Source organism: Podarcis bocagei (assembly GCF_964188305.1).
Source record: "Podarcis bocagei genome assembly, chromosome: 14".
Taxonomy (NCBI): domain Eukaryota; kingdom Metazoa; phylum Chordata; class Lepidosauria; order Squamata; family Lacertidae; genus Podarcis; species Podarcis bocagei.
In genome coordinates this window covers 19,081,956-19,104,763 of record NC_138139.1, presented here as the reverse complement: position 1 = coordinate 19,104,763, position 22,808 = coordinate 19,081,956, and the positions used below count along the sequence as shown (strand labels likewise).

The window sequence follows — 22,808 nt, the reverse complement described above, 5'->3', positions numbered from 1 at the left end:
AGTTGCTGTTCCACGGAGGGAAATAGCTGACTTACAAGTGCTTGCCTCTCCTGTCTATGCCTGCCAGTATTTTTCATATTATTGCTTTCCTACACAGGAGACAACAATGATGCATTTGGAGCTGCAGATGAAGACCTCTCCCCCTTTCACAGTACAACCATGAGACAACATTCCATCAGGAGGACCTACTCACGGAAAAGGCTGCTCAGCTGAACCTGGGAAAAAGATGGTGAACATACTTGGGAGCCTGATGACAAAGCCATTTTGGATTACTTTAAAACCAAAATGAAGATAACATTGCCAGCCACAATGGAAGCACCTCTTGCTCATGAACTCACAGTTGTGTTCTGAGAGGAAAAGCTGTAGTGTCTCCATATAAATTTAAGCTATGAGCGTGTCATCATAGGGCTCCTCTCAGGGTTTCAGCACTAAAGGGTATAAATGATGGGTGAAACTGACTGCTTTTAAAAAGTACTTTTGTAAAATAAATTAATATGGTAAGTTGCTCTTATGGTACTGAAAGAATGTTCTTTATTTGTGCTAGCTAAATACTAGGGAACTGGATATCTCTTACGTACCATGCAAAAAACAATTTCACATCTTCCTTGCCAAGAAACGAAGGAAGCTAATATTTATTGTTAGGTTTTAAAGCTCATAAATTAACTGAAATTAGCATCAGTCTACCCTCCAAAGCTGTATGGTACTTGAATACTGCTAGGAAGGGAGTATAAATAGTAATACTTTTGGTTAAATTGTGAACAGGAAGGAAACAATGTATTTCAAGCCCTTATAAAAGTTACTCGTTTATTAGAAGCTACAGTATAAAAGGCTAGTTAAACTATTTACATGTCTCTAGGCCTACAGCAGAAAATATTTCTGACTTTCCTATCTCTCCAGAGACAGGCGTTTTGCCAGAGGTAGTGGTCTTCCCTCTGGGAGGTACTGCAGCTAAATACAAAGGTCACTGCTGTAGAGGAAAAAGTCTGACATACTGCTTTTTTGCCCTCCCAAAAAAATCCTCTCTAGCGTATGACAGAAGGCTAATTTGCACCTTAAGTTAAGCATAGCCATCAATTACTACTTGTAGCAACTTGTAACAATACACTTGTTCTGTAGGCAATACCCCTCAAGCTTTGAGCAAGAGTAGCAGGGAGAAGCTGGGATCTAGAATGGGTTTTTCCTGACATCAATTATTTCTGGATATGACAGCCCAGTCCTGTACAGCTCCATGTGAGACTTCAGCAGAGGAGCTAGGCTCAGTGGCAGAGATGCTTCCTTCATCTGGCCACCTCTGGATAAGAAGTCTGTCTCTTTCTGGCAAAAGTCTTCCGGTACTAAGGTGTTGGCACTGGATAATGAAGACCGCCTCCAGGTGGATGGCAAGGCTGTATGCACCAGGTCCCGGGGTTCATCCCCGCTTCTGTGGGTTCTTTCAGAGAGCTCTATCTGCACGGGATCCAACACGCTATTCGCACTAAAGTCACCATGTATTCTAATCGAACCAGGTCTGTCCTCGGCTGCACAAGTGATTCTTTCCATACCTGTATGAGAAGAGGAGAACATTTTAGAAAGTAATTTCCTAGGGTCTGTGCTGTGTAATGAACAAAAATGGTCCGAAAAATCGGCAATTCCCTGTACAGAGAAAACCAACAGGAGTATAGTAAAATTAAGCCATTTGGTCATTGAGCTCAACACTGCCTGCTTTCTGCCCAACTTTGGTATTGCAGGAGAGACCTCTGGGTGATTTGAAGTAGATCAGCAAGGGTTTCCAAGTCCCACTTGTTTTGTTACTACCATTAAACAACACACCCAAATTATACTACTTAAGCAAAGAAAGCTTGACCTAACCAGGGACAATCATCGTGCCAGGGTATGGGGGACCATTCCTGGGCTTAGAATTCTTTTGATTTTTAGTGCATGTCTTTTTGCATTTGCCTATGGATTGTGGATCTTGGGAGCCAATAGAAGACCCTAAGTAAGCCTGATGTCTGTCCACCTCTGCAATCTCTGTTCACATGCTCAGAGAAAAATCTGTGGAGGAAACAAAAGCATACATATATTTTTTTCTGATGGCAGAGATTGATAATGTGGCCCTGGTCAATATAGCTTCAGAGAGACTGGGCCCTATCTCTTTCAGAAATACAGTGCTGGTGAGCTCAACTGGTTTCCCCCTGCAAATGGCTTTCATAACAGTGCTGGTTTTGAGAATGCCAGGGCTGAAAAAATATATTAAAATGGGCTGTGTTGATTTCACCTTTTACCTACCTGGAGATTAAAGCTGAGCATTTTTCCATGCTGGGCATATGTGCTACAGCCCTTCCAACATCAGTGTACATCTCTCCACAAAGCAGGTTCCAAAACATTTTAAGACTGATGGCCCACAACAACCACGTAGAGCCACTGTCTGAGCAACTTCCCTTCAAATGCTGCTCCAGTCCATAACTCCCTTGTTCTCCAAAGCCTAATTATCATTTCCAACTGTAACCAAGTAGGTGTAACAACAATGGTCCCCATTCATTCACCTCTACTTCCCTGTTTTCAGGTTTAAATTTTTTTTGGCAGCAAGCACCAGTCTATTTTGGCCTCTGTTACTTTTAAGGCACGGGTAGGTCTAAGATTCAAATACAGCCCTCCCAAGCCACACCACTCCCAATGCCCGACTGGCGTGTGTCCTTGAATTCTGATAATGTTTGGATGGAGAGCAGAAAATGCCTGCAAAAACTAGTTTACAGTGTTAAGGTGAAATTTACTCCAAATGCCCTGCCCACTTTTGCCTGACCCCACTCAGCATGGGAATTTGGACCTCTGAATGAAAAAGGTTGCTCATCCCTGTTCTAAGGAATCCAGTCCACCGCTTTGCCTTTCAAAACATGGTTGGGACTATGTGCTTGGTTTGCTGTGTAGAATAGTCACATCTGAACCGTCGTCAGTGGCAGTGATAAAAAGACTAAACCTCCAGAGCCGAGGTTATCCTCACCTTTGCCTTGTCCCTCCAAATCGCTTGCACTCAGCTTCTGAGTCAGCTCGTGGTTGGCCCACTTGTAATGCGCCAATTCTTTTTCCAATGCCTGGATCCTTCCTTGGTACTGAAGCCTGCTGTTTGCCTGCCCCTCTTCCATGTGCTCTGTGTGAGAGAAGGGAATTAAATACGCAGTCTGCTGAGGACCGGCAAACTTTGTCCAACTGGAGATTTAACATGCCAAGTGATCCGCCAATGACTACAAAAGGCCCTTTGTTACCCCGGCTCTGCTGGAGCAGAAGCTGAATGTTCTGCTCATGCTCCTTCTGCTGCAAGGTGAGCTGGCGGTCCATCTCCAAGCACTGGCGCTCCAGTGCTACTTCCAGCCAAAATACCAGCTGCAGCTGCTCCTCCAGCTGCATCTCCAGTTCGGAATAGGCAATGTGCTGCCTGTGTTGATCTTCTCGCAGAGTCACCACCTGGCCAAAAACACAAACTTTCTGCATGGTCTTCTCGCAACTAAGGCATCATCTTGTTAACAGAACTGAAACAATGTATGCGTATGACACTGACAGATTCATGAAGTGAGAGATTCCCAGTGATAATGTGGGAAGCCATTGCTTGGGTCTGGATTGGACCGCCACTGCAGATGGAGGCTGGGAGCTCCTCTGTGCAAAACATAAATGAAAAATCCCCTCACACAGAGAATGGGTATTTCAGGGAGACGGGTTCCAGTCTAACCCCCGACATCCTAGTTTTCTATGTGTAGGGATGCCTTCTTGCTCCCTTCCTATGCAACCTACTGCCCAAAATGGTGGCAGTCCAAATGCGGGTTTAAGGTAGTGTGCTTGTTTTTACTTCTACCTCCCTGAAGCTCAGCACTGGCACCCCACAGGGATGTGTGCTGAGTCCCTACCTGTACTCATTGTAGACATATGACTATTTCATCTGATCCATCTACTGCAATTATTAAGTCTGCAGATGATACTAGTACAATGGGTCTAATTACAGGTGGAGATGAATCAGCGTACAGAGGGGAGGTTCAGAAAGTATTTACATGGTGCCTAGAGAATAACTTGCACCTAAATATTAGCAAGACAAAGGAGACAGTGTTGGACTTTCGGAGGAAGAGAGGGGAACTAGCCCTGTTGTATATTGGGGGAGTTGTATGGAGAGAGTCTCTTCCTTTAAAGTCCTGGGAGTTTATCTTAGTGAAGACCACACTTGGAAAATCAACATAACTCAGGTGGTCAGAAAGGCCCAACAGAGACTCCATTTGCTCAGGGTCTTGCGAAAGAGCAATGTTAAACAACAATTGATGACCTCCTTCTACCAGTCCACAATAGAAAGTGTCCTCTCATACTGTATCACATTGTGGTACATTGGCTTGACAGCCACGGATAGAAAGTCTTTACAGAGGGTGGTGAATACAGCACATGATATCATGGGCTGTCCCCTGACTCTGCTAGATAACATCGCAAGGGATTGTTGCCTTAGGAGAGCGAGAAAAATTCTCAGGGGCGATTCACACCCTGGCCAGCACCTCTTTAATCTTGTACCCTCGGGCAGGAGATATAGAAGTATAATCAGTCGTACCAACAGGCTAAAAAACAGTTTCTATCCGTGGGGCTGTTAGGCTGCTGAACGGAAAATAATATAGTGCAACTGACTTTCAGGGTTGGTGTGTTGTGCGACAAGCACACAGAGTGCAATGAGATTGAGTGTTTGGGGGGGGGAGGCTCGGTTAATTTCATTGTACACAGGTTGTACATTGACAATAAAGGTATTATATTTATTATATTTTAAGAACCAGGAAAACCATTGAGGAAGCTTTGCTCTGAAAGCTGCAGGGAGGGGCTGGTTTGGAGGGAAAGAGAGAGACCAAACTTGACTAAAAGTTTTGCACCCCTGGGTAAGGCCTGGGCCTCTGATGTGCTCATACTGGACAGTGAATTGCTCCATGGAGCAGAGCCACAATTCAACACCTGCCTTATCAAAATACTTGCAAAGCAGTGCCCGGGTCTCGGAGGATGAGAGGTAGCTGAGTTTGGCCATCAGGTTCATCTCGCATTGGGATAGGAGACTAGCTGAGGACCGCAAAACACGTTGCCGGCAAGTGATTGACTCGTTTTTGTATTCAATGGCAGCATCTAGAGCCTCAATGGCTTCATCTAGCTGGAAAAGGATCCGTTCCTCCTAAATGGAGAGGAAGAAAGCAAGAAAACTACTGAGAGGGAAAGGATAACTTTAGTTGTTTTGCAACTAATAATGTTTAGTTCTGCTGGGCAGAGAGGTTCCCAGTCCTTACATTTAGCTGCTCTCATAAACCTGAAATATAGTTTTAATGTGACTCCCACTTTGCGTACAAAGGCTGATCATAATTTGCTCGAAGCCTTTTTGCTCAAGTCCTTGGGCCAAGCAGGGACCTGAGTTTAAAATTTAGCATCTAGGAAAGAAATAGGATGGCACTCATGGACACAATGCCCCTGTTCAAGACACCAGATATATTTTCATTTTATTAAACTTACATCCCACACTTCCTCCCAAATGAACCCAGGGTGTCATGTCACAGTTCCACTAATGACCTAGTTTTAAGATTCCCTCACTCCACGGAGGCTCATTTGTTCCACCTTATCAAGCAGTTGTGTTCTGCACTCATGGCAATCGCACACTTGTTTAAAGATGAGAGGAACTGTGCATCATAAATTAATGAATAAATGAAGATGCACACAAGTCATTTTCAAAGCACTTTCAGAGAATGTTCCCTCTGAAATATACTGTGTAGAATGTTTATAGTAAGAACCTACAAATCACAGAAAAAGAAACAAATCATCTCTAGTACATCAACTATACTTGCAACAAGAAAGACTGCCAATTAACCTCTGGGGACAGCAAGGTGCCCTGACGTAGCTTGTTGTCTATCTCCAGCCTTTGTTTGAGCAACTGGTCCTTCTCTTGCCGCAAGTTGTTAATTTCTTGCCGGATCTGTTGTTGATCATGCGTGCTGCTGTGGCAAAGCTGCCCATTCTTCTGCGTCAGTTCCTTTTCCAGGTACTCCAGGCGGCTGGACACCCGCATGATGTCATCATTCAGGGCCTAAGCCAGAAAGAATCGAGGGACAGGGAAGGGAGAGAGATCCTTAGGATGGCAAGTCCGCCGGTTGCAGCTTATGTCCTTGTGGTTTACCAAACATTGCTTGGTTTTAATTCCTCAGGGGAAGGAGCTAACAGAGCTAACCCTATTCAAAGAAGGAATAGCATAGCAACTATAAGGGAAAAGAGGAGACACATCTTGGCATAGAATAAAACAATTACAGTGGTACCTCGGTTTACGAACTTAATCCGTTCCGGAAGTCCATTCTTAAACCGAAACCGTTCTTAAACTGAGGCACGCTTTCCCTAATGAGGCCTCCCACCACTGGTGCCCTTCCACCGTTCGGATTCCGTTCTTAGACGGAGGTAAAGTTCGCCAACCGGGACACTACTTCCAGTTTTGCAGAATTCATAAACCAAATCGTTTGTAAACAGTACAGTTCTTAAACTGAGGTCCCACTGCATCTTCTTGAAGGGAGGATGGCAGCTAGCATTGATCGAGTCCCCTGTACCCGAAGGAGGACCCTATTTATTTATCCTAAGGGGGGGGGGAACCTCCCTTCAACCCTCAGGCAATTTTCTGCCTTCATGCAGATTTCAGCGGAGAATTCTGTGTGTGTACACAACCCCCGAAGTGGAATGAGTTGTGAAAGGCAAAAACCAAGGAGGAACTGTCTCCTCAGGTCTCGTCCCCAGCAGCCACTGTACACTGTAATGGGGAGGAGTCTGCACAGGCCTCATTCTGCTAGGTGGGCACCAAACAATGACCAAGGGAGTGAACTAGGATGCTGCCACCATATAGCCACCTTTCCCCACTGCACCTCACCTAAGCAGCAACCCCCACCCCTCACTTCCTTCAGCCAACAGCATATTTTGGTTGTTACAGCCCAATCCTATAGATAAAGGTAAAGGGACCCCTGACCATTTGGTCCAGTCATGACCGACGCTGGGGTTGCGGCGCTCATCTCGTTTTATTGGTCGAGGGAGCCGGCGTACAGCTTCCGGGTCATGTGGCCAACATGACTAAGCCACTTCTGGCAAACCAGAGCAGCGCACGGAAATGCTGTTTACCTTCCCACCGGAGTGGTACCTATTTATGTACTTGCACTTTGACGTGCTTTCGAACTGCTAGGTGGGCAGGAGCTGGGACCGAGCAATGGGAACTCACCCCGCCGTGGGGATTCGAACCGCCGACCTTCTGATCGGCAAGTCCTAGGCTCTGTGGTTTAACCCACAGCTCCACCCGCGTCCCCTAATCCTATAAATATTGACTTGTAAATTAAGCCCCCCCCAAAAAAAGTCAATGAGCTTTAATTTTGCAATGAAGTGTTTCCTCCTATTTTTGTTTACACCTTCTCCATGAACAGATTCATTAATGTAAGCTTCATTTATGTACTCCCCCACCCCAGATTTACTAAGAAAAAACATTCAGAATGGATTATGTTATACTTGTCACAAAGAAAATAATGGCAACGAGCAGCTCACCTTCCACACCCAAGGCTCACCTGGCTAGAGCGGAGTCTCTTGTTTTCAAGGCCATTCTTCTCCTGAAGGAGCGCTTCCTTTTTGGCCACTATGGCTTCCCGTTTGGTCAGCTCGTCTTCCAGCTCATCCAAGGCACGGCGTTGCTCAAGGACTTTTTCCATCTCGAGGTCCAGCCACTTCTTCTGCTCTTCGATTTTCTGATGGGAAGGCAAGGCAGAGGGAGAGACTGTCAGAGGGACTCAAGCTGTCAGAGGGTCCAATCCCTGGCATCTCCCAAAAGGGCTGGGAAAAGGGGACTCCTGCCTGAAGCCCTAAACAGCCACTGCCAGCCAGAGTAGACAATACTAAATGAAGCTATGCTCTGACTCAGTGTAATGCAGCTTCCTACGTTCCCCCAATTTCAGGACATAACACAACTGAATGAAATAAAGACAAGACTTGTAAACCCGGGAAACGATTTAACTATTATACAGTCGTACCTTGGAAATCGAAGGGAATCCATTGTGGAAGTATGTTCGACTTCCAAAATGTTTGAAAACCAAAGTGGGGCTTCTTCATTGGCTGCAGGAAGCTCCTGAAGCCAATCGGAAGCCACGGAAGCCCAGTTGGACGTTCAGCTTCCAAAAATAGTTCGCAAACCGGAGCAGTCACTTCCGGGGTTTGCGGCGTTTGGGAGCCAAACCGTTCCACTCGCAAGGTGTTCGTCAACAAAGGTACAACTGTATTAACCCTTCAAAAAGCACTTATTGCTCCCAATCTTGCCCTTTTGCAGGGGCATTTCACACCCCAGCCTCGAGCTGTTGAAGATGAAAGGCACGCCAGCCCTTGCTTCATTACCTGCTGCTGTTCTAAACTGATCATGGAGTCGTTGCTGCCACTCCTGCGCTTCCTTTGGAATGCTGCTATCTCCTCAGTCTTGATGCGCAAGATCTTCTGGTGCTGCTCATGCTGCAGCTCCAACTCCTGAAGATGAGTGGAGGGGAAACTGTCAGACCCGCAAGGTATCATTTATTAAAAGGCATTTCTATGCACAACCCTTCATAGCGACATATCCCAGGGTGGCTCATGGCACAAAATGAGACTATGCAATTAAGATGCAACAACAAACAACAGACCACCTTCTAAAGACTCCAAAACATCAAAACATATTCAGAAAGCCAAATGGGTAACTCAGTTCCAGGTAGTTATATTTATTATGTATATTGTTCTCCAGTGCTGTTTGTCTAGAAAAAGAGGTGCCAGAAAAAGCCCTGTTCTTCTCCATTAAAACTAGAACTTCAATTCATTTAAAATGCCCCAGAAAATAAAAAAAAAGTCTTAACCTGGTGACAAAGATAATATGGGTACCGAATTGTAATTGGGTACCAAATGGGAAGCAGGTGGAGCTGTGGTCTAGACCACTGAGCCTCTTGGGTTTGCCAACTGGAAGGTCAGCAGTTCAAATTTGCGTGACAGGGTGAGCTCCCATTGCTCTGCCCCAGCTTCTGCCAACCTAGCAGTTTGAAAGCACACCAGTGCAGGTAAATAAATAAGCACCGCTGCAGCAGGAAGGTAAACGGCATTTCTGTGCCCTCTGGCACTCGTGATGGACCTCCGTGTGCCAGTAGCAGTTTAGTCATACTGGCCACATGACCTGGAAAGCCGTCTGTAGACAAACACCGGCTCACTCAGCCTGAAGCGAGATGAGCGCCGCACCCCACAGTTGCCTTTGACTGGACATAACCGTCCTTTACCTTACCTTTATATTACCTTTTATGGGTACGAAATGAATGGATTACATAGCCAATGAAGGAGCCCTCTCTTGTTTCCACCTTCTTGATTACTGGTTGTGGCAGTCAGCGGAGCCTCAGTGGAAAATGTTATTCTCTCACAGGTTGATACAAGGGGTCCCTGGATCTCAAAGCCTTGAAGGGCTTTCAAGGTTAAAACTAGCCTCTTTAACCCGAGGTCAGAATATGCCAGCAACCAGTGTAGTTCTCTTTAAAACGGTCCCTTCCGACTCTACAATTCTGAGAACAGATAGGGCCATCGCTGCTCCTGAATACTCTCTGGCCTTGGCACTGAAGCCCAGCTGCCCCTACCTTGACACGGTGCTGCCCTTTGTGCATCTCTGTCTCCAGGCGCCGCTTCTGGTCCACCTCCTCCCGCAGCCGCCTCTGCAGCTGCCCCTGTTGCTGCCGCATCAGCTGCACGTTCCTCTCCAGCTCCTGCAAGCGCTTCTCGTTCTGAGCGGAGAGAGAGGCCAGCTTCTCAGTCGCTCGCTTCTTCTCTTGCAGGATCTGTTGCAGGACGGACAATAAGGCAGGACAGCTAATGCCAGGGACCAAAAGGAGGCTCTCAAAATGGAAGAGGCCTTTTTGGGACACCCTGGCACTCTGCCACCCCCACCCCCCAATATAGTAGTGCTCCAGGGCTCACCTTTGCCTTGCTCTGAGCTGCTGCCACTTTGGTACGGTATTCCTGGAGCTTCCGCTTCTCTGCGGGGTTTCGGGACTCCTTGCCCTCCAGCTCCCAAAGCTGCCTCTGGCCGTCATTTAATTCCACTCGCACCAGCTCTGCTTCCTGCTCCAAGTCGCGGATTTTCTGACAATACTGCTTGTTCATCGTCTGCGCATGCTTCCCTGAAAGACACAGAAGCTTGGCATCACCACCAAAGGCCAGTCTGGCACCTGGGGTGGGCTTTTGTGGGGGGGGGGTCAGTGGAGCAGCATAAACAAAATCATTTTAAGGAGGGGAAGGTAAACTTCATGGAGATCAAATGCAGGTCAAAATGAAGACACTCCAAGACAGACTCCTATCTCTGCTTCCACCAGCAATTAGGTAGAGGAAGATGTGACAGCAGCAGTCTTATCAGCTCAGTGTTTGGTAAGGATGTAATAGTAACTGTAAACCAGGATGGGAATAATAGAGAAGGAATAACTCTTGCAATGTTACAAAGACTTTGGATACTTTGGAGGATTGTAATTTGGATGAACTATAATATGCAGTTGATTAAGCTATACAAAGGACCCATGGAGTGGAGGAGGGAAGTCCTACAATTCGGAAGAATCTTATTTGATTTTATAATTTAATTTTGTTAAACCAATAAAAATCCTTTTTTTAAAAAAAAGGGAATAGAGAAGGAAAGTTAGACCAGGAAAAAGAGAGGACAAGCAGAAGTTGTGATGGGGAACAGGAATGGAAAGAAAAGGAATAAGAAGGCTGAATGGTAGTAAATATTTGTTATTGAAGCATGACACAGATAAGAATTAATTATCCCTTTACCACAGGGGGTTGGCAACCTTTTTTTCTTATGGGGGCTGTATGCTGGAAGGGGCAGAGCTAGAGACAATGACTGGCAGAGCCAGAGACAAAAGTGTTCTGGATAAAACCAGAGTATTTTAAAAACTTGCACACCACTTTTCACGTATAAAATATTGACACACACACACAAAAAAAACACCTTGTCTTGCTTCAATTTTCACTAAGAATACCTCAGATAAAAATTTCCAGTTCAATGCAAGCCTGTTCAGAAGTTAGTCCCTCTGGGTTTGATAGAGATGCTCTCAAGTAAGTATACAGAGGCTGCATTTATTTTGGGAACACAAAACAATACAGCTACTACTCTTGAAAGAAAACCAAAGTAATTCCTTTCTGGCTTTATGTGCTGTACACATACACATGGCAGAAGACTGCCAAATGGCTCTCATTCAGCTTGGAGAGAGGTGAATGCTTTTCCTCAAGCCATACAACCAAGATATTTATTTATATATATATATATATATATATATATGCTTTCGTAGATTTTCACGGGTACAGGAATGTAGGTTTTGGTGTCTTCGGGTGTCTTCCCGTGTAAGAGTTGGGGTGTCTAGGCGACGTTTCGACGAGGTCTCACTCGTCATCTTCAGGCTGGTGCTTTCGGCTTCAAGAAGCCGAAAGCACCAGCCTGAAGATGACGAGTGAGACCTCGTCGAAACGTCGCCTAGACACCCCAACTCTTACACGGGAAGACACCCGAAGACACCAAAACCTATATATATATATATATATATATATATATATATATATATATATATACACACACACACACACACACACACACACACACACACCCCTTCCAGTTGTTCTGAGAATATATAAAGGGGGAAACTCCCCTATCCTCAAGTCAATCACCCAAGCTACATCTCTACTTAAGAGTGCTCCTCACCTGTCTTGATGAGTTCCACAATCAGGTCTTCCTTCATGCGGATGTTGATTGCCAGTTCACGGATCTTCTGGTGGGCTTGAAGCAGCCGCCACTCTGAATCCTTCCCTGAAAAGCCTTCTCCAAGGCTGCTCAGCTCTGGTCTCCTGCAGTCCTCTGCGGAAAAAAGAAGCAAAATATAGAAGTGCCCTGGCAAGAATCCAATCCAAATGGGTGAAGGGACAGAAGGCACCAAGGCAAGAGTTGCCTAAAAGAGATACTGGGCATAATATTCAATTTTCATATTGGGAAAAGTTATGAAAGAAGGACTTTAAATACCAATGATGTATCGTTGGTATTTAATTTATGCTGGAGAAGGAAGGCACGTTCTACCTTATGCAGTGGATGTGCAAAATAACAAAGCTTTCTGGGAAATGATATATAATGAGTTGAAAGAAATGTTTAAAATAACGTTGGGGGGGGGGGAGAGAAGCAGCATTTTTTACTAGGAATTTTAGATGCAGAGATACCAAAGGGGCAGAAACTATTATTTATGCATGTGACGACAGCAGCGCTGATACTACTGGCCAGAGATGGAAAGAAGATAAAGTCCCGACCAGAGACAAATGGTTGATGAAGATGATGGACTATGCCGAAATGGCAAAAATTGCCGGGGAAATCAGAAATCAGGTAGAAACTTTAATAAGGATTGGGAAAAATTTAGAATTTACTTAAGAGAACACTGTAAACAACTAAAAACTTTGGCAGGATTTGAGTAACACTTGTAATGTATTGAAAACTAAGGTAAATACGGATTATTTTAAGAAAAATGGAGAAAATATATGATGCAGCAGAAAAAGTTTCATATTGGAAACCATGAAAGGGTGGAGTGAAGTCTAAGGATTTGGGGAATCCTAAATGTTGATGATTTTGATTAAGGCTTGAAATCAAATGTATAGTGTAAAATTGAATATAAAAATAAATAATTAAAATATATTTTTTTTAAAAAAAAAAGAGTTGCCTAGTCCAGGTATAGCTTGAGGCATTCAGGGTGTCCTGGTTTTATATTGCTGTCATTAGAGTTCTGAGAGGGGCAACTCAATCTCCTCTTACCTCTAGAGGGTTCTGGAGGCTCCTCCTGGATCTGTGCTGGATTGCTCTTATTCCATTGTCTGCTGCTCCTCTTATCCGAAACCTCCTCCTGGCTGCAGCTGTAGATCCCATTTCTAGAACGGCAACCAAATTGGTCACTTTATCCAGAGGGCTTGCATAAACAATGCGGGAGAGAAAAGTTGAAATTATAAAGCACACACCCCACCCTGAGTCCAGACAGAAGTAAAGCTGGTGGCATCTCAGTCAGTTTCCCCTTCGTTGTACGGAATTCATCACCTTTGATGAATTAAAGTTAAGGGATCACACAAGAAATAGAATCAGGTAGGTAGCCGTGTTGGTCCGACACAGTCGATACACACACACACACACACACACACACACACACACACACACACATATAGCCCAGTGGCACCTTAGAGACCAACTAAGTTTGTTCTTGGTATAAGCTTCCGTGTGCATGGACACAAAAGCTTATAACAAGAACAAACTTAGTTGCTCTCTAAGGTGCCACTGGACATTTTTTATATATATTTCAACAATAGAAGATTTTGTGCACAGAGCAACATCCTTTCTGCAACAGGGCTAATGTTCTATTTTATTATCTGAACTGCCCTGTTCCAAGCTGGCAGCATCTGCATGCCTGCTCAGCCAGTCAGTAACATTCCCCTATATTGTTAAGGGCAGTTCTCCCACTTGTGTTAGCTGGGTGTTTGCAAGAGGTGGGCCTCAGACATTCCAATTTCAGACACTGGCAATTTCAGACCTGCCAAGGAAGTTGCCGAGTCTGGCAGAAAGGCAAGGTATTTCACACAATCAGTATCCCTCCAAAACGGTGTTTCCCAAACTTAGGTCTCCAGCTTTTTGAACTACATTTCCTTTACATATATTTATTAAATTCTGTTTTACAATTTAGAATACTCATTTAAACATCCTTAAAATATCAATGACTTCCCTTCGTCTCTTTCCATAGTTCATTTTGCATATCATAGATCCCTGCATATTTTACAAACATTCAGTAGTCCATTATCACATCCATCATAACAAATTTACACGGTTTAATTTATCTTAATGCTGCCAACATTTTCAAGTGTACACAATTTCCCCCCATATAGTCAAGAAACATTTTTCAATCTTCTCTAAATGTATGTTCTTTTTGTTCTCTTATTCTATATGTTAAGTCTGCAAGCTGTGCATATCCCAAGTTGCCATTCTTCTTTAGTTGGGACCTCGCTCATTTTCCATTTAGGGGCTGCAGTAGTGGCATAACCTTTTTTGACACCTGGGAATTTCCATCTGGAAAAAAGGACTCGTTTTTTTTATTAAAAAAGTACTTTTAAACATTTCCCCCCCCAATTCATTATGGATTATTTCCCAAAACTCTTTTACCCTTTTACAGGTACAACACATATGAAAGAAGGTTCCCTCAACCTCATCGCATCTCCTAGCAATGAACTACAATTCCCATCATCCCTGACCACTGGTCCTGCTAGCTAGGGATGATGGGAGTTGGTAGTCCAAAAACCACTGGGGACCCAAGTTTGGGAAACACTGCTCCAAAGTCTCAGGAAGAGATAGCCAGGTGGAGTGCTAGAGACTGAACCAGAGTTATGTGAAGTAGGTGGGTCTGTAAGCCCAGCATCAGGCTCTTCACTCACCTGCGTCGGTAAAGGGACCTTATCTGTTCACAGTCTCCCTTCTCTACAGATGGCTCCGCTGCCTGCTCTGAAGTCCTGTCAATCTCCTGTGTTTGTATTGTACTGCTAGCCTCCAAGCTGCTCGTCAAGCCACAAGGCAGTCTTTGGCGGTACACCAACAAGTTCTTCCCATTGAGGGTTGGGGCACTGCACAGCTGTTTAGAGGGAGAGAAAGGGATAATAAGAGAAATGTCCCTGACGTGATGCCTGCACCCTGAAATTATTTGTCCTCTGTAGGGGAGACTTCAGATCCTTAGCTCTAACTCCTTCAAGGAAGTCTGAAAGAGTAACAGGTTCACCAGATTATCTAACCCGTTTTCTACCCCGACACTCCCTTACCTGAAAATGTAATTGTGGCAGATATATCCAGTAAAAGCACACACAAGATACCTGTGATCCGCAAATAGCTTCTTAATATTTCTAGGCAAAAAAGTAAAAGGTAAAGGACTCCTGGATGGTTAAGTCCAGTCAATGGCGACTATGGGGTTGCGGTGCTCATCTCGCTTTCAGGCCGAGGGAACCGGTGTTTGTCCACAGACAGCTTTCAGGGTCATGTGGTTAGCATGACTAAACCGCTTCTGGCGCAACGGGACACCGTGACAGAAACCAGAGTGCATGGAAACGCCGTTTACCTTCCCGCCACAGAAGTACTTATTTATCTACTTGCACTGGCGTGCTTTCGAACTGCTAGGCTGCCAGGAGCTGGGATAGAGCAACGGGAGCTTAGCCCATCGCGGGGATTTAAATCACCAACCTTCAGATCAGCAAACCCAAGAGGCTCAGTGGTTTAGACTACAGCATGGTCTTGCATTAGACTTACTGTGCTGTTAATTCTTTTCAGTGGGTGGACAAATGATATACTGGGAGGCTCCTCCCACTCACTCCAGAGTTATGCTAAAACTGTGTGAGGAAGCACCTCACAAAATGTTGTCGAGAGAAGAAAAGAAATGAAGGAAAAGCCCTCACAAAAACATTGCATCAGAAGTATTTTCTACACACAAAGTCTATGTTGTCTTCTCTGCCTCACCTCGAATAAAAGCAATATGGTATTTACATCTCTCACCACTTTAAATTCAAATCTCCAGGACATCCAACTCTACTGTTGCAGAATTTGCTTAAATTGATGGGCTGGTGGGAGGTGAAATAGGTTGTTCCTAGACAACACTCAAGAGGAAACAAAACTCAATGTATCATGATAGAATACCCCAAGGCAGCTCACAAACCTTGCTGTGCTTATCACGGGCAAGCCTAAGCCGGTGGAGAGACTGGGCAGCATCCACAGGAGCTGTGTGAGGCCTTTGGTCAAGCTGTACCAAGACGACGTTCTGCAGCAATTCAGGAACACCAAGTCTGGGCATCTCCGTCTGCAGGTATGTTTGTAGTTTGCAGATGATGTCATGTTGTTCCTGCAGCTTGTCACTCTGTGGGGGAAGGGCGAAACAAGTTTTGGTGGCCTCACAGGGTAGTCAATGTGGTGCCCTCCAGAAGATGTTGAACTGCAGCTCTCATCATCCTGGACTGCTGGCTAGGCTGGATTCTAACAGCATCTGGATAGACCTACCTTAGAGTAAAGGGACCCCTGACCATTAGGTCCAATCATGGCCGACTCTGGGGTTGCGGTGCTCATCTTGCTTTATTGGCCAAGGGAGCCAGCGTACATCTTCTGGGTCATGTAGCAAGCATAACTAAGCCACTTCTGGCGAACCAGAGAAGCACACAGAAACGCTGTTTACCTTCCCGCTGGAGCGGTACCTATTTATCTACTTGCACTTTGACATGCTTTCAAACTGCTAGGTTGGCAGGAGCAGGGACCGAGCAATGGGAGCTCACCCCATCATGGGGATTCGAACCGCCAACCTTCTGATCGGCAAGTCCTAGGCTCTGTGGTTTAACCCACAGCGCCACCCACGTCCCTTTACCTTAGAGTAACAATATGCAAGATGATAGAAGATGGACTCTTCCATGTATTAAGAGCCCAGCAGATACTGCTGGGTACCCCATCCAGTGACAGCTTAGCTGAACGAAGACTGCAAGCAAAAATCCTGAAACTCAAAGGTTGGAAAGGTGACCTGTAAAAATGCTGGTGTGGGCTCATTTTCAAAAGATGAACCAATTGTCTTCCTAGTGGAGTGAAGGAAAGAAGAGAACAAGAAACCTTAATGAAAGTAAAAGGGAGGATAAGAAGAATCTGGCTGCAAATATGGATTTCTCTGTCTGAAGATCACCATTGTGCCCACAAGAGAGGAAGTCTGCACATGGCCTAAGTGATACCTGCAGCTTGTACTGTTCCATGGCATCCTCAAGGGCGGCTAGAAAATCCCGATTCTCCTCCTCTAAACGCTCCACCTGCCTCTCCAACCTTGCCATGTGTTCTTCTCTCACAGCTTCAGATCCTTCCATGTGGTCTTCTTGCTTCTGCCAAAGAGAAAGGAGGGTGACACTTGCTACCTAAGGTACTGGAGTCCTGAGGTTTTATAGGGCAAAAACAGTACTTGGAATTGAACCAGGAAGTTAAAAGGCAGCCACCATAGTCGGGGTTATATGATTGTTGTTATACAGTGGTACCTCGGGTTAAGTACTTAATTTGTTCCGGAGGTCCGTACTTAACCTGAAACTGTTCTTAACCTGAAGCACCACTTTAGCTAATGGGGCCACCTGCTGCTGCTGCTGCGCCGCCAGAGCACAATTTCTGTTCTCATCCTGAAGCAAAGTTCTTAACCTGAAGCACTATTTCTGGGTTAGTGGAGTCTGTAACCTGAAGCGTATGTAACCTGAAGCGTATGTAACCCGAGGTACCACTATAAAAAAATTCCTTCCAGTAGCACCTTAAAGACCAACTAAGTTAGTTCTTGGCATGAGCTTACACGAAAGCTCATACCAAGAACTAACTTAGTTGGTCTTTAAGGTGCTACTGGAAGGATTTTTTTTATTTTGACTATGGCAGACCAACACGGCTACCTATCTGTAACTGGAACCGAGGTACCACTGTATTTTAAAGTGTGTGGGGGTTTTTTTGTTTTTTTTTAAATGGGATTTTAAAAAATGGTTGTGGCTCACCCTTGTGGCTAAGAAATCTGAAAAAATAATAGCAGTGAATAATAGTACCTGAGACTTAGTTGGCTTGGAACTTGCTGCCTTAGGGTTTTGATCTTCCACTGAAGTGCTCTCAATGCCACTGTCTAAGCCAGAGGCTGAGCTCAGCTCGCTCCTCTCGCTCTCCACAGCACACAACCACTCCTTCACCCGCAGGATCTGGTCCACAGTCAGATTGCCTTCCCCTTGCAATTCCATGAAGAGCTGGTACGCGGCGTCCGTACAGGTCCTGTAGCGGCTACACTCTGCATGCAACCGGGTGGCATTATCCTGCGAAGGCCGCTTGACGGGAGCTTCGGAACGGTTGATGATGCGTGTCTCGGAGCGGTGGCGCTGCTCTAGCGCCCTCTGCAGGCTCTTTATCTGCAGCTGCAGCTGCTCCATGTGCTCCGTCTCCTTGCAGCAGTTCACCACCGCCCTGTTCTTGATATTCTGCGCACGGTTGGCGTAATTCAGCGTGGTCAAGCTTTCGTCAAAGTCAGAGGAGGAAGGGCTGAGGCAGGCAATCATCACGGTCTTGGCATTCCCACCAAGAGAATCTTTCAGGATCCTGAGGAATATGACAGGAATCAGTACAGTGGTACCTTGGTTGTCAAACGGCTTGGCTCCCGAACAAATCGGCTCCCGAACGCTGCAATCCCGGAGGTAAGTGTTCCAGTTTGCAAACGTTTTTTGGAAGCCAAATGTCCGACGCAGCTTCTGATTGAGTGCAGGAAGCTCCTGCAGCCAATCGGAAGCTGCACCTTGGTTTTCGAATGGTTTCGGGAGTCGAACAGACTCCCGGAATGGATTAAGTTTGAGAACCAAGGTACCACTGTACATCCATTAGCAAGGCTGAAGCTGAACAGACAAGGAGGACAATAAAATTGAACATTCCGACTACTGAGCCTGCCTCAGAAGCAGCAATCAGGACAAAACTAGCAGAGATTCCAAGTGGCAAGTCCAAGTTAGGAAACACAGAAAGAGAAGACCCCCCCCCCCAAGTGGAACGACAGCACAGTCAAGACATGAGAAAACAGGGCTTTGCCCTAATGCATGCCACTGTGGATAAAAAGAACAGCATACTACTTACCTGGTAATTTTGGAATCCCGGTAAGGAATGTGGCTGCCTTTCCGGCGGGGGTCTCCTAATGCGCTGATTACGTTGCCCAGAGCCAGAAGACTGCTGTTGATCTGGATGCTCTCCTTGAGCCTCTCCCCAGTGTTCCCCGTCTTCACCACCCGCTCAGAGCCTGCCAGATCCACAAAGTGAAATTTGGAGGAAAGAACCTGGCCAGAGGCTGGAACCAAGACCTTCTCTTGAAGGGTGAGGCGAGTAAGACGCCCGGCACTGCGGCGCTGCTCCATAGTCACGGTGAAGATGGAGTGCGAGCGGCTTGACTTTCTGTTGATGTGGGTGGCCCCAGTGTGCTTGGCCATGTTGCCCATTTCCAGTAGGCTCAGGACCTCATCCAGGCCTTCCACTTCGGTCTCCTTCACCCCATGCAGCACTGCAACAAGAGGGATAGCAAAGAGGGAAAATCAAGAGCTAAAGGGAGCTCCAGCTGATGAAGCTTTTCTGCCCCAGCTAATGAAAGCATCAAGGTGAGTTAAACAGCTGAGAAACAAATGGGTAAGTAAAACCCATTTGATTAATTAAGTAATGAAAGCAATAACTCGGGCTAATAATGGCATAGCAAGGTCACTGTGTACAGGGAGCCAAATCCTGAAATAATGTATGATTCAAGAGGTAAATCCTGGGGCAAGATGCCTGTACAAGCCTAGTTTTCAGCCATGCCAGGGAAGCTGGAGGGAACTAAACTCCAGTTTTGGAGAAGAGGTAAAATGGGAAGTGGTAGATTGTTAAATCCACAAAATACAGACCAGGCAAACCAAAGCGCTACCTGCTCAATTTGCCACCTAGCAATGGCAAGGAAAAGGAGCAATGCCAATTGAAACTACAACGAGAAGTCAGGCTTTTAAAGATGCAGGGAGCAATAGCAGCAACCGTTTGTTCGCTTTTACCAATATTGCCCTTGTCATCTTCCCGGATCTGTATGTCCTTGCTAGCTGTCTCCACCTGCAGCAGGTCCCGAAACTCCTCCTTATACACTTCTAGATAAGAAATGCGGACCGTGTAATCCAGCAAGTCATTCTCATCCATGATCTTGAAGGCTTCAGCCATGGCTCGTGGGATTATGCCCTGCTCATCCTCATTGATGGAAGCTGGAAGCAACAAAGAAAACACATTTGTTGGGAGGAAATTGCAGGCTGTAATGGATGTGTGGGGAACTAATTTAATCACCAGGAAGAAAGTTATTATACCGAAGGTGGTTATTGTTTGCTTTTAACCAAACTGATTCAGAAGGCAACTTTGCTGGTAGAACACAGGTTTCAATAACAGTTCAGCATGAATTTAGCAATCCACTCCTTAAAGTGTGTCCCACACACTTTAAGGGGACACACATCTACTCAATAAACCAGACAGCCAAATCCCAGCAGATATTACACTGATTATCCAAGAGTCCCCAGTTGTCTCAAGTAAGGCAAGAAGCTGAAAAATGCTTCTGTCCCCACCTGAGACTGTACAACAGCCTTGCAAAAGGAATCCACAAAAGTACAGTCACACCTTGGATCTCAAACGCCTTGGCTCTAGAACAAATCGGCCCCCGAACGATCAAAACCCAGAAGTGAGTGTTTGCTTCTGAAAAAATTTCAGAAGCCAAAAGTCCAACAGGGCTTCCTGCAGCCAATCAGAAGCCACGTTTTGGTTTCCAAACATTTTGGAAGACAAACGGACTTCTGGAACTGATTCTGTTTGACTTCCAAGGTATGACTGTACTTTATTAGCCCACTTGCCACAAACACACATATGATAGCGCTAGTGGCACAGTGGTATGGGTGTTGAGGAACCAAGCTTCTTCCAAAGTTTACTCTCTTAGCTCGCTTGGAGTGATTCATTCTTACAAAAGCTTTTTTAGAAACCTGATTGAAAAATTTCCTCAAAACATTTAAATCGGCTTCACATTTTTGGAGAGAGTAAATCAGCTACACTGGGTGCTTTAAAGTCTCAACTTCATTACTTGAAAGCACACAATCACTTGCCATAACTGTGTCATCAAGTGATTGACAGATGGGCAGCTCCACCCACCTATGAAATCCTGCCCTTGAGGCTAGATCCTTTTGTGAACTACAGTCGACTTGCTCAGATGCAGGTTAGGATTTATCTTATTTGTTTAAAGAGTGGCTTACATATAATACAGTCCCTGCCTTTACAATAAAAAGTAATAGGGCTACATGTATCCTGGGTAGAGAGGAGAGGAGAATGCAGGACATGCTATTCATGCAAAAGATGGAACTCACAGACACTAGCTTCTCCAATGGTGTAGGTCTTCCCTGAGCCTGTCTGGCCATAGGCAAACACAGTAACATTGAAACCTTCAAAGAAAGCTTCCACCAGCGGCTGTACACAAGCAGCATACACAGACTCCTGGTCTGAGGATTCGGTGAAGACTGTGTCAAAGTGGAAATGGCGGCTGCGCCCAAGAGTAACTTCCTTAGTCTCTGGGTCACCTTGTAGGCAAGTCTGGTGCCCATGCAGTCGTTCCTTGGGAAGTAAAGGTCGAATGCGTACAGCCACCCTGACAGGAACCTCCACTGTTGGTGGTTGGAGTTTGGCTTTCAGACCCATGGCTGGTAGCAAATGAAGAGTCAGGACATCTGAAAACTAAGTAGGAGTGTCATCTCTATGCCTGACATGCTATGAGAAGAGGAAAAGCCAAGTTAGAGTAGACAGCACAAGCAAAAATAAAATAAAGTACTGGTTAAGGCATATGTTATGTATTTTTGGATATCTAGGTCACCTTTCAGCTAAAGTTTCCAAAGCAGTTAACAATACAAATACAATACAAAATATAAAATGAGCCTTGCTAGATCAGACCAAAGATTTAAATAGTCCAGAACCATGTTCTGAGTGGCCAATCAGATGCCTGTGGGAAGCCTGCAAGCAGGACCCAAATGCAACAGAAATCTCCCCACTGGTTGAATAACAACCAGAAACTGGTTGAATAACATTGCACCAAAGCAAGTATTATCATCCCACACCTTCCAGTGCATCTTCCTGTCACTACAAAATGTCAAGACCTCTCAATCAACTAAAACTGCACAACCTAAATTGGCCGGTACATGATTGAATCCCACCTGAAAATAGTGACAGCTTGAAAGCACCCATAAACAGCAGCCAGTTTCAAAGAAATCTAACAGGTTTTTAAATAAATTTCATCATTTTAACCCTTCTCCCTTACCCCAGCTTTGCCCATCTGCAGCTCAGCACCTGTTTCTAAAGAAAGGCTAGACAATATTATAGTCAGTGTGATGAACCCTAGGAGACCAGGGTTCAAATCCCCATGCGTTCGTGAAGCTCACAGTCTGAACTTCGGACAGTCAGCCTAACCTACCTCGCAGAGTTGTTGTAGGGACTAAATGAGGGGGCAGGAACAACGTATGTCTCATTTGGAGAGAAAAAAGGTGGGACAGAAACACAATAAATGAATAATAAGCAGCAACTTTAATTGCCTTATAAAAAAAATTGCACTAGCAGAACATGTAGAAATTGCAACTTCCAAATGCGTAACTTTTTCGTAATAACTTGGCCCCAAAGACTTTCCCAAAGAGAAGCATCAGGCGCGTGGCTAGCTGGAGTCACCCCACGAGAAAATGTGGGGTGGGCACAGGTCGCATAAGCAAAAAAAGGGGGGCGTTGAGGGTTTTGTTTTGTTTTTGTTTTGTTTTTTGAGGAGGAGACAGTCAGGGACCGAGAAATCCCCCTACAATGGGAGGGTCGAGGAAATTAAGAAGGGGGGGACCTGCATAGGAGATGCGGCGGGACAAACGGCTCCATGCCCCCTGCAGGGAAATAAGCCTTGAGCACACCAAGCCCGAGGGAGCGGGACACCGCGAACTCCCTGCACATGCTCAGAGGCACCCTTCCCAGGGAAACCGCTGACGAAGCGCTGTGCACTTTCCCACCTCACCTCGCCGCCGCCGCCGCCTCCTTTTGAGCCTTGGCGCGGCGATACCTACCCAGAGTTGAGGCGTCGGCGCTGGGCGGGCCCGACTAGGCCGGCGCGGGGAAATGGCGTCGGCAGGCGGCTCCGCCTCTTTCCTTGGCGAGGGAGCCGTCGAGTGAGGGAGGTTTTTGGAGAGGAGGAGGAGGCGGCGGGGGGGGG

At 45.7% G+C, this 22,808-nt stretch overlaps 2 protein-coding genes across 3 annotated transcripts in view; one reads left to right on the top strand and one right to left on the bottom strand.

The window, feature by feature from the left end:
• Positions 1-999, top strand: part of TICRR (TOPBP1 interacting checkpoint and replication regulator) — a 31,084-nt gene extending 30,085 nt beyond the window's left edge. For both annotated transcript variants that reach the window (XM_081171004.1, XM_081171003.1), the window contains exon 22: positions 98-999. In XM_081171004.1, coding sequence (XP_081027130.1) covers positions 98-213 — 116 coding nt within the window. In that variant the 3' untranslated portion in view covers positions 214-999. The remainder of the gene's footprint in view (positions 1-97) is intronic.
• On the bottom strand, positions 788-22,677 carry KIF7 (kinesin family member 7). Its single transcript, XM_081171033.1, has 19 exons — positions 22,663-22,677; positions 20,944-21,340; positions 19,606-19,806; positions 18,674-19,091; positions 17,614-18,151; positions 16,780-16,923; positions 15,732-15,929; positions 14,470-14,663; positions 12,815-12,927; positions 11,726-11,878; positions 9,955-10,157; positions 9,618-9,815; positions 8,374-8,499; positions 7,557-7,733; positions 5,840-6,055; positions 4,949-5,155; positions 3,240-3,438; positions 2,978-3,124; positions 788-1,541 (listed from the first exon to the last, which is right to left on the bottom strand). The coding sequence occupies exons 2-19, from the start codon at positions 21,269-21,271 to the stop codon at positions 1,165-1,167; spliced, it is 4,137 nt and encodes a 1,378-aa protein (XP_081027159.1). The 5' UTR covers positions 21,272-21,340; positions 22,663-22,677; the 3' UTR covers positions 788-1,164.
• Between the last annotated feature and the right edge of the window lie 131 nt (positions 22,678-22,808).